Consider the following 11,857-nt stretch of genomic DNA (forward strand, 5'->3'; position numbering starts at 1 on the left):
ATCATGGTCCGGTTACGAGTCGCAACGGGACTCGCAACCGTGGTCTCGGCTGGTGCTGTTTGTGGTCTCGAGTGGGGTTCCGACTCGCAACGAATGATACCGAGTCGCAACCGTGTGTGTAACTGGTTTCCATAATTCCTGCATTGACTCATCCGTGATTCTAGCAAACATCTAAGGCAGTTTCGAATTCAGATCAATCACAGAAATTTATCAACAGTTTCATATCAACAATAGATCATGTTCATAGCAATTCATATTATTAAGAACAGTAACAATCCATTCAAACCACATGCAATCGGATTACCACACGAGCCTTATACCGACTCCTAAACTAATCTTCATAAAGCCAAACATACATATAACCGATTTCACGTCAAGTAACCATATAGCTTAATCATTCATGAGAACCGATTAACAATACCAATTTACATCAACATTTAATCAGTATTACTAGCATACACCCTAATTGCATCACCTAGCAGAATGATAACAATCACATGATATCACATATAATCGAAACATATCATCACTAACCGGATTAGCGAAGGAAAAGAGGGTGATTCCGAGTAGAGGTGTTCTTGCCGTCGGGTTCCAAGTGACCGAGAGAGAAAGGAAATCGCCTAAGGTTTGTGTGTGTGTGGTGTTTTTGCAAAGTAGCAAAACAAATCTCTAGTCCCGGTTTTGTGTTGCGAGTGGGGAGTGGGCCGAGCCCAACTCGGGTATCCAATGGAGTCCGATTTCAAGGTGTGGCCCAAACGGGCTTGTGTGACCGGTTAGCCTTGTGCAATCGGGTTTCAGTGTGTGGTTTGGGCTCGTGCAAAACATAACATACACACATAACACACGTAAACAATTATTCATTTAAAATCATATAATTCAGTTCTCATAAGCACGCAACGTTACATCAAAGCAAGTCGAAAGTTCGAGTTGTCACATTATCCCCAACTAATTGGAAATTTCGTCCCGAAATTTGGTATGCACTCACTGAGGAAGCTAGGTAAACTGTATTGTTCACTGATTTTCCTGGGGTGTCACATCCTCCCCCCGTTGATCTGGAATTTCGTCCCGAAATTCCGAAGTAGTAGCTTCAGCCTCAGTAGTGGTAGCATTGGTTTCGAATAACTGGGGGTACTTTTCTGTCATCCTGTCTTCGCGTTCCCAGGTGTACTCTGGGCCACGTTTGGAGTTCCAACGAACTCGGACAAGAGGGATTCTCTTGTGTTTGAGGACCTTCACATCCCGGTCCGTGATTTCTACTGGTTCCTCGACGAACTGCAACCGCTCGTCAATAGTGAGCTCCTTAAAAGGAATGATGAGGTTTTCATCTGATAGGCACTTCTTTAAGTTCGATACATGAAAGACATTGTGAACTGCCCCGAGTTCAGCTGGTAGGTTCAACTTGTATGCTACCTTGCCAATCTTTTCTATGATTTCAAATGGTCCGACATACCGCGGATTTAGTTTGCCCCGTTTGCCAAAACGAACCACACCCTTCCAGGGTGAGACTTTCAATTAAACCCGGTCCCCGACCTCAAATTCCAATGGCTTTCTACGCTTGTCCGCGTAGGCTTTCTGACGGCCGCGTGCTGCCGCCATGCGTTGTCGTATCTGTGCAATCTTTTCTGTGGCGTCCACTACAATCTCTGGACCCGTAATCTGACTATCCCCCACCTCTGCCCAGCAGAGGGGTGACCGGCATTTACGCCCGTACAATGCCTCGAATGGAGCGGCTTGAATGCTGGTGTGATAACTATTATTATACGAGAACTCCACCAAAGGGAGGTGCTTTTCCCAGCCGTTGCCGAAATCGATGACGCATGCCCGAAGCATGTCTTCTAGTGTTTGGATCGTTCGCTCAGACTGTCCATCCGTCTGAGGGTGATAAGCTGTGCTCATGTCTAATCGTGAGCCGAAAGATTTATGCATTGCTTGCCAAAGTTCTGACGTGAATCGTGCATCGCGATCCGAAATGATAGATGTGGGCACCCCGTGCCTCGAGACAACTTCTTTAAGATAGACGTCTGCGAGAGTGGAGAACTTGTCCGTTTCCTTAATCGGCAGGAAGTGTGCAGACTTGGTGAGTCGATCAACTATGACCCATATAGTATCGTTCCCACGCTGGGATCTAGGTAGGCCTGTAACGAAATCCATGGAAATTTCTTCCCATTTCCATTGAGGTATCTTAGGCTGCTGAAGTAGGCCAGCTGGTTTCTGATATTCAACCTTGACTCTCGCACAGGTCAAGCATTTTCCAACGTACGTAGCGATGTGGGCCTTCATACTAGGCCACCAATAAGTAGTGCTGATGTCGTGGTACATTTTATCCGACCCTGGATGTACCGAGTAGCGAGACTTGTGTGCTTCGTCCATCACAAGTTCACGTAGACCGCCATAAAGTGGGACCCAAATCCGGCCCGATACATAGTAGGCGCCGTCTGCCTTCTGTTCCATTTGTTGTCGTGAGCCGCGTAAGGCTTCAGCCTTGACGTTTTCAGGCTTCAGTGCTTCTACCTGAGCATTTCGTATCTGTGCTGGAAGGCTAGACTGAATCGTAAGCTGTAGCGCTCGCACGCGCCGAGGTAGAGTGTCTTTCCGACTGAGGGCATCAGCCACAACATTGGCTTTGCCTGGATGATACTTGATGGCGCATTCGTAATCATTTAGTAATTCAACCCATCGTCGTTGACGCATGTTCAAATCCTTCTGCTTAAGAATATGCTCGAGACTCCTGTGATCGGTGTAAATCGTGCACCTGGTACCGTACAGGTAGTGTCGCCATATCTTAAGCGCGAAAACAACAGCTCCCAGCTCTAAATCGTGCGTCGTGTAGTTCCGTTCGTGAACCTTGAGTTGACGAGAGGCGTAAGCGATAACTTTATCCCGCTGCATTAACACACATCCCAGTCCCCGAATGGATGCATCACAATATACCACGAAGTCATCGGTGCCCTCTGGCAAAGAGAGGATAGGTGCACTGCAAAGTCTATCCTTTAAGTGCTGAAAAGCAGTCTCCTGGGGTTCTCCCCAGCGATAGGTAACACCCTTCTGTGTCAGTAACGTAAGCGGCTGAGCAATCTTCGAAAAGTCTCTAATAAATCGTCTGTAGTAACCTGCCAGACCCAAGAATTGGCGTATTTCTGTCGGCGTACGCGGTGCAGGCCAGTTTCTGATCGAGTCTACCTTGGATGGATCGACATGGATCCCATCCTTGTTCACCACATGGCCTAAGAAGTGGACTTCACGTAACCAGAAGTCGCATTTAGAAAGCTTGGCGTACAACTGTTCCTTCCGAAGGAGTTCCAAAATAAGACGAAGATGCTGCTCGTGTTCCTCCTGACTCTTGGAGTAAATCAGAATGTCGTCGATGAATACTATGACAAACTTGTCGAGATAGGGTTTGCACACCCTGTTCATAAGATCCATAAATACAGCAGGCGCGTTCGTTAACCCGAATGGCATGACGAGAAACTCGTAGTGACCGTAACGAGTTCTGAATGCAGTCTTGGAGACGTCCTCATCCCGGACTCTCAGCTGATGGTACCCCGACCTTAAATCTATCTTCGAATAGTAGCACGACCCTTGCAACTGGTCGAATAAGTCGTCGATGCGCGGAAGAGGATAACGGTTCTTCACCGTCACCTTGTTGAGTTCACGGTAGTCGATGCACATCCTGAACGTACCGTCTTTCTTCTTTACAAATAGTACTGGAGCTCCCCAAGGCGAAGAGCTTGGACGAATGAAACCCTTTTCCAAGAGTTCCTGCAGTTGCTTTGACAATTCCTCCAATTCCGATGGAGCTAGACGATATGGTGCGCGAGCTATGGGTGCTACTCCTGGAGCGAGCTCGATCTGAAATTCGACCTGACGATGAGGCGGTAAGCCAGGTAAGTCTTCAGGAAACACCTGAGGGTAATCACTTACAATTGGAATATCTTCCAATTTCTTTTCCTTTGCTGATGCGTCTGTAACGAGTGCCAAAATGGCAGTGTGACCCTTTCGTAAACATTTCTGAGCCTTTAAGAAAGAGATGATGCCAACCACTGCACCACTCTTGTCGCCTTGAACTTCTAGAGGTTCCTGACCAGAACGAGGAATGCGAATAACCTTCTCACTGCATAAGATTTCTGCCTGGTGTTGGGATAACCAATCCATCCCAATCACGACGTCGAAGCTACCCAAAACTATGGGAATGAGATCGATAGAGAAAGCTTGACCAGCTAGGATAAGATTACAACCCTGAACTACGTGCGTGGCTTCTAGACTTTTACCGTTAGCTAACTCTACTACGTGTTTGGTGGGTAAAAGTGTTGGTGCACGTTTTAGCAGTTGACACATTTTCACAGACATATAGCTTGTATCCGCTCCCGAATCAAATAAAACAGTAACGTAAATATTATCGAGGAGAAACTTACCCATAACAACGTTGGGATCGTTCACTGCGTCACCTCGACCTAGCACGAATGCACGACCACGAGCCTCATTGCCGTTGTTGTTGTTGTTTCCACCGTTGTTGTTGCCGTTGCCCTGGTTGTTATTGTTGTTGTTGCGGTTCTGGTTCAACTGAGGGCAATCTCGTTTGAAGTGACCTTCAGCCCCACACTGGAAACATCCCCGGTTTCCACGCTGTGGCTGCTGTTGCTGCTGCTGGTTCTGTGGAGCTGGTTGCTGAGGCTGTTGATTCTGATTCGCAGGCCGTGGACTCCTACAGTCTTTGGCCTCGTGACCCATCTTAAGACACCTTTGACAACGACCCTTGTTACACGGGCCGTGGTGATGCCTGTTGCAGTTGTGGCACCTAGGTTGACTACCCTGATATCTCCTCTGTCTGTGACCACCAGAGGATTGCTGACTGGGACTCTGGTAATGGTCAGTCTTCTGCTGCTGAGCTTGTGGCTGAACAGTCGCTGAACCCTTACTCGAATCTCCATCCCATTTCCTTTTACTGTCACCAGACGTAGCAGGAGTAACTGAGGTGGTGACGTTAGCAGTAGCATTAACACGCTTTGGCAGTTTATTCTGGTCCACTGCCTGATCGGTGATACGGTGAGCGAGGCGCTGGATTTCCTGGATGTTTTCGAGGTTAGCCGACGTCACGTGGCTCTGAATTTCTGGCGCCAATCCCTTGAGATACAACTCAATGCGCTTGTATGGAGGGTCCACCATAGTAGGACACAGAACGGCCAGCTCATTCGACCGTTTGGTATACGCTTCGATTTCCGATCCAACCATTTTCAAGTTATACAGCTCGTCTTCCAGCTTGTGAATATCTTCACGCGTGCAATACTCACGCTTGATGAGTTCCTTAAAATCGTTCCACGGGGTGGCGTTAGCAGCTGCCAACCCTAAGATCTGAACTTGGGCGTTCCACCAAGTTAACGCTATTCCTTCCAAAGTGCCAGTAGCAAACTTGACCTTGCGAGCCTCAGGGCACTCGCACATTTCGAATACTGATTCTAACTTTTCAAACCAATGGAGGAGTCCCACTGCCCCCTCTATGCCGCTGAAAGAATTTGGACGACAGTCCATGAAGTTCTTGAATGTGCAGACAGGCTGCTGCGCGTGTTGACCTATTGTGTACGAATAGGACGAAGTTAAATACGAGAGTTAATGTAGGATCTAAAGATCCTAGTGTGTGCCTATACTGCAGGATATACTACCTGCTTGAGCTGCTGCAACTGCCGCAGCAACTTGAGCTTGAACAAGAGCCTCTAGCTGGGCTTGTGTCATGTTGATTCGTCCAGACATGATCTTCATTGTAACAAGTAGCATAGGTAAGAATAGTTCGCGAATAGGGCGATGACAGAAAAGTGTAAGCACGTAGGGTTTCTCATGCTATGGTATCATGTGTATCTAAGCGTAATGCGAGCAAAGTTCTAAGCAATTCTAGCAAACAGGCAATAAACATAACCTTATTACCTAGGATGTCGAGTCTTGCACGTGGAGCGAAGCGTCGTTGTGGATCGTTGAGAGCACTGTTCTGGTTATAGTCCGGTTTTAATAAAAACGTTTTCCCATATTAAAACCAAGTTCTCTATAACCAATGGCTCTGATACCAATCTGTCACACCCCCAAAATCCACCCGCGGAGTACCACCGCTTGGGAGCGTGACTGACCAGGATCAAACCATCAATCATATCAAACATAGTATTTAATAATAAAAGTAATTAATGTAAATTATCGTGACATGATTGATGTTCCAAAACCAAACATCGTTTAAATAGCGGAAGCATAGTATGAAATCTCAAAATAGTTATAAGTTCAAATATCGTTCATGATCCAAATCCCACAACGACCTGCTCCTCCCTGTGCAAGCTCCATAAGGTACCTAAGGTCCTGCAAGGCATGCAGCAAATAATCAACAAACTAGTTGAGCGAGTTCACAGAAAGTAAGTTCATAACATAGTGCATAAGTATAGCTAGTGGGGGTTTCCCATACTAGTGTGTACTAAAGGTGGGGGCTTCCCAAACCTTGTGTTCATAATACTGGTGGGGGCTTCCCATGTTTATCCTGGCTAATGAGGGCTTCTCATTAACGGTACTTACTAGACTAACTTCCGACCATGTGTTCTTCTTTACCGAGAACAGGAAAACGTACAGGGTCACGTAGGCTTTACGTGACGTGCCCTTCCCCGAGGACAGTGGTACGCGTGGGGGCTACGTAGGCTTTACGCAGCGTGGCCTTCCGACCTGGAAGCCAGTGGATGGTATTGGGTTACGTAGGCTTTACGTAACGTGTCCTCCCGACCCGGGAGACAAATGGCAAATAAACTGGGTTACGTAGGCTTTACGTAACGTGTCCTGACTAACCTGAGGACGATGGTCTATAGTCTAGAGAATGCGTAAGTACGAGTAATCATTCCATATCCAACATATCCAACCCAATTCCCAACCCGGGAATCCCATGCCTTGGCTGTGTGAACTCACCTTGGTTTGCTCGGCAGATACACAAAAGAGTACAGGTAGCAAGTAAATGGTCAACCACGTCCTATCATGGTTATTATGCATGTCAGGTTCGTATATAGCACGTATATTGTATCACGTATAATCATGGCAAACACGTACATGTATCATAAATCCGATGAACAATCTAAGGGTTCGGTCCAATCATTACCCGGCCCAATGACAATAAACAGCCCAATATCATAATAGTTAAACAAATAGCCAAGTGTCCGGCCCAATCAGTTGGGCCTGCAATAGTCCAATAGCAACAGTCCACAAATCAAATCATTGGGCCCGTGACAGTGAAGGCCCAAACACTGTGCGTGTAAATGGTGGTCTCGAGTCGCAACCGGCGATCTCGAGTCGCAACCAAGGATTACGAGTCATATCAGGAGATTACGAGTCGCAACAGTAGGTTGCGAGTCGCAATGGCTGGTCTCGGTTCATCATGGTCCGGTTACGAGTCGCAACGGGACTCGCAACCGTGGTCTCGGCTGGTGCTGTTTGTGGTCTCGAGTGGGGTTCCGACTCGCAACGAGTGATACCGAGTCGCAACCGTGTGTGTAACTGGTTTCCATAATTCCTGCATTGACTCATCCGTGATTCTAGCAAACATCTAAGGCAGTTTCGAATTCAGATCAATCACAGAAATTTATCAACAGTTTCATATCAACAATAGATCATGTTCATAGCAATTCATATTATTAAGAACAGTAACAATCCATTCAAACCACATGCAATCGGATTACCACACGAGCCTTATACCGACTCCTAAACTAATCTTCATAAAGCCAAACATACATATAACCGATTTCACGTCAAGTAACCATATAGCTTAATCATTTATGAGAACCGATTAACAATACCAATTTACATCAACATTTAATCAGTATTACTAGCATACACCCTAATTGCATCACCTAGCAGAATGATAACAATCACATGATATCACATATAATCGAAACATATCATCACTAACCGGATTAGCGAAGGAAAAGAGGGTGATTCCGAGTAGAGGTGTTCTTGCCGTCGGGTTCCAAGTGACCGAGAGAGAAAGGAAATCGCCTAAGGTTTGTGTGTGTGTGGTGTTTTTGCAAAGTAGCAAAACAAATCTCTAGTCCCGGTTTTGTGTTGCGAGTGGGGAGTGGGCCGAGCCCAACTCGGGTATCCAATGGAGTCCGATTTCAAGGTGTGGCCCAAACGGGCTTGTGTGACCGGTTAGCCTTGTGCAATCGGGTTTCAGTGTGTGGTTTGGGCTCGTGCAAAACATAACATACACACATAACACACGTAAACAATTATTCATTTAAAATCATATAATTCAGCTCTCATAAGCACGCAACGTTACATCAAAGCAAGTCGAAAGTTCGAGTTGTCACAATCTTTTAACACAACCATACGTTACTTCAAGATTTAAATTGACACTTAAAAACCATGTATAGCGTTCACATTGGAGCATTCATCTCCTTCTATATGAAAACACACATTTCTCTAAAATATTTTAAATTTTAAAAATATCTTACATCCAACTCTCTTTCTCTATCTATTTCTTACTCACAAATAATTATTTTATTATTTTTTATCTTTCCTACACACTTACAATATAAATATAGAGGGTTGAATATAAACCTCTAAATATAGAGGTTTACTTTACTTTCTATATATGTTTCTGTGTTTTTATTGTTTTCTATATTATTCTCTCTATATTATATAGAATAGAGAGGGTGGTGTCATGTTTTTGAATCTAACTTTCCTTGGTTTCTGCCTTTTACTCTCTTAAGGGTGCGTTTTTTGCCTTTTACTCTCTTAAGGGCTAGCACAACTGACGCTATACTTGATTTATTGGCGAGTAGGGCAATGGTGAAATCCCATGAAATTTTGTAAAAAAAAACTATAAGTTTTTTGTATTTGAAGTTTTATTCTTTAATTGTTTTCTTGAAATTTTGTAAAACAAAACAAAAAAAAAAAAAAAACTACAAGTGTGTTGTATTTGAAGTTTTATTCTTTAATTCTTATTTTATTATCTTTTGTTTTAAGCTTCTTTCTTAACATTTTACCGATAAATAAATCATCAAATATACCATATTTGCCATGAAATAAGACATCCAATAACTCCAAGTTAACAAAACATAAATTTGTTTTTTTTTTTTTCTTACTTTTGCCATGAAATAAGACACCAATAACTCCAAGTTAACAAAACATAATTTTTTTTTTCTTACTAATAAAGCATAAAATTTATCATTCATTTGGAAGTTTTTATAGTGTTACAATTTAAAACACCTCCAATTAAAAGATACTTCTAACACCAAGTTTGTTATTCAAATTTTCTAAACAAACTTACTTTAAATTTCAACTATCCCCTATTGGATATAGAACTATCAAAATCTATATTCTTTATTGTATTTAAATAAAATATATTTTTCCTTGAACAATATATTATTAAATATAATATTATCCAACACCCATAATCCCATATATATAAATAAAAAAAAAAAAAAAAAACTTTAGCCCCAAGTTTAATACTTGCCAAACTCATATAAATACCCCAACAATCTCCATCACCTTTTTTTCCCACAAGCACCATGTTCCGATCCTCTTCCGCCACGGCGACCACCGTAAACGGGTTCTACAACTCCCTAACACAAGGCCTGGATGATCTTTTCCGATCATTCCACTCACACAACTTCATGTCAATCCATTTTCTTCAACATGTCCTCTCTTGCCTCCAATCTTTCCATTCTCAGCTCATTGCTGTCGTCCAGAAACTCCACCTGCCCGTCGGCGAAAAGTGGCTCGACGAGTATATGGACGAAAGCGCCCGCTTATGGGAAGTTTGTCATGTCATCAAATCCGGCATCGCCAACATGGAAAACTACTATTCTACCGCCGTTACCATCGCTGCTACCCTCGAAAACCATGCCTATATAAACCCGCAAATTTCACGTCAGGTAACCAATAAATTTCATCATATGGGTGTTCATCGCTTCAGTTTTTTTTTTCTTTTTATGTTTGATGGTTTTTTCGGTCGAAACTGAAAACCAAACAGAAACTGAACTGAATATAGGATTCAAATTCTGTTTGGTTTTCTGTTTCGACCCGAAAAAACTTAATAATAATTATTGGTTAAATAAAACTGGGTAAAAATTGTAATTTTATTGGGCTAAATAAAAAAAAGTTAGATTTGGATTATTCTGTTTGAAAACAAATTTAGATTTTTGGAACCGAAAATTTAAAACCCAATTCGATTTGGGTTTTTTAAACCGACCCGAAAAACCAAATATTTAATTCAGAAGGAGATGGTGGCGCAGTTTATTACTTGTTTGCCTGCTATGTAATTTGCCATGTTGATTGGAATGAAAGATATTCTTATGGCAAAAAAAATAAAAAATTATGTTGGGTTTCCGAATAATCCCTATGATTTCCCTCAAATTAAAAAGCCAATTCATATTACTTGAATTCAAGTTGATGGGCATGGATAAAAGCGGTTAAATAATTTGATGGAAATTGTTGCAGGTTCTTAGAGCGATCAATGGGTGCCAGAGGGAGAGAGTGGGATTAGAGGAAGAAAACAGGGGATTGATCAGAACAAGAATTCAACCATTAATGATGAGATTCGATAAAAACGTGTTGATCGAATCGAAATTCAATGGTTTCAACGGGTTCAGAGGCGTTCTTTTCGCATTGCGCAACACGAATTCGCTGCTTTTGATGATATTGTTAAGTGGTTTGGTGTACTGCTCCCCTGTTACAAGCTTTTCATCATCATCTTGTCATGGGCATACCGCGATGAATTACAACGAAAACAAATCGGGTTTCATGGTTTCCGCTTCAAGATTACACGAGAAAGTGATGGAGAATGAAGATGGGCAGAATGGTGTGTTGCTTTACGAGTTTTGGAACGCGAAAACCGCCATTGATGAGCTGAAAACAGAGGTGGAAAGAAGTAGAGGGACCGGAATGGAGTTTGATATAAGTGAGAGGGTTGAAAAGTTAAAAAGTTGTTTTGTGGGGTTGCAATGTGGAGTTGAGAATATGATTGTTCAACTTGATGACTTTTTTGATGAGATTGTGGAAGCTAGGAAGAAGCTTTCTGATTTGTGTACTCATGGTTAGGGATATAATATAAGACTTGCCTTTTTGGTTCAAACAAGGGTTTGAGTCTTGTCTTGGTGGTTCGGGTTAGGTAGGGACCATGGGTTCGTTCGGGTTTCACTCATCTAGCTAGTTAGGATTCGCGGGGTCGAGTCTTTTTTACCTTTAATGGTAGTAGGACATGTGGGTTCGGCTCTCGTACTTTTTACAGGTTTTGCTTTGACTAGTATGAACTTGTAGGTTCGAGTTTACTCATTTTGTCGATAAGAGATCGAGGTTAGATTTGTGTATAAAGGAAAGAAAATCAAAATAGACTGTGGGTAGGTTTTCTTTTTGTTTTTATAATAAAATTTCTTTTTGTTGGTTATTTATTTTTATTTTATTTTATTTGTGAATTACCAAAGTCATATTTTACTTGATAGTGTACTTTTTCGTTTTTGACCTTAAACTAAGATACATGATGTTGACCCTTTAGGACATGTAGTTTTGTAACTCAAAAAGGGATACTAAAAAGCAAAACTGACATATCATGAAAGTATACTTTAATTGTTCTATAACATATTTTATTTTATTATAAAGTTTTTACATTTTTAATTATGCTAAAGGTATGGTTACCACAACAAATTAAACGTCAGCATTTCAATGTTAATATAGCATAGCAAAAGGTAGTTATTTTGTTTAATAGCATATCAACTTAACTTAAATTTGTGATTACAGTTCATGACAGAAAGACGTTAGTAGATGTAGCGAAAGGAAAAGTAAGAACGATAATGTAACATAAGTATCGATGATCGTATTAAATAAGATTATCTTAGAACAGATTCTT

General features: G+C 42.3%; 1 protein-coding gene across 1 annotated transcript; it reads left to right on the forward strand.

The window, feature by feature from the left end:
* Positions 1 to 9,491: 9,491 nt before the first annotated feature.
* Positions 9,492 to 11,398, forward strand: LOC110928850. Its single transcript, XM_022171895.2, has 2 exons — positions 9,492 to 9,887; positions 10,453 to 11,398. The coding sequence occupies exons 1-2, from the start codon at positions 9,522 to 9,524 to the stop codon at positions 11,050 to 11,052; spliced, it is 966 nt and encodes a 321-aa protein (XP_022027587.1). The 5' UTR covers positions 9,492 to 9,521; the 3' UTR covers positions 11,053 to 11,398.
* The last annotated feature ends 459 nt before the right edge of the window (positions 11,399 to 11,857 follow it).

This window comes from Helianthus annuus, chromosome 3, assembly GCF_002127325.2.
Source record: "Helianthus annuus cultivar XRQ/B chromosome 3, HanXRQr2.0-SUNRISE, whole genome shotgun sequence".
Lineage (NCBI taxonomy): Eukaryota > Viridiplantae > Streptophyta > Magnoliopsida > Asterales > Asteraceae > Helianthus > Helianthus annuus.

Coding starts and splice junctions, on each gene's coding strand:
- LOC110928850 (XM_022171895.2), top strand. CDS start 9,522: ATGTTCCGATCCTCTTCCGCCACGGCGACCACCGTAAACGGGTTCTAC. Junction 9,888..10,452: donor ACCCGCAAATTTCACGTCAG/GTAACCAATAAA, acceptor AAATTGTTGCAG/GTTCTTAGAGCGATCAATGG.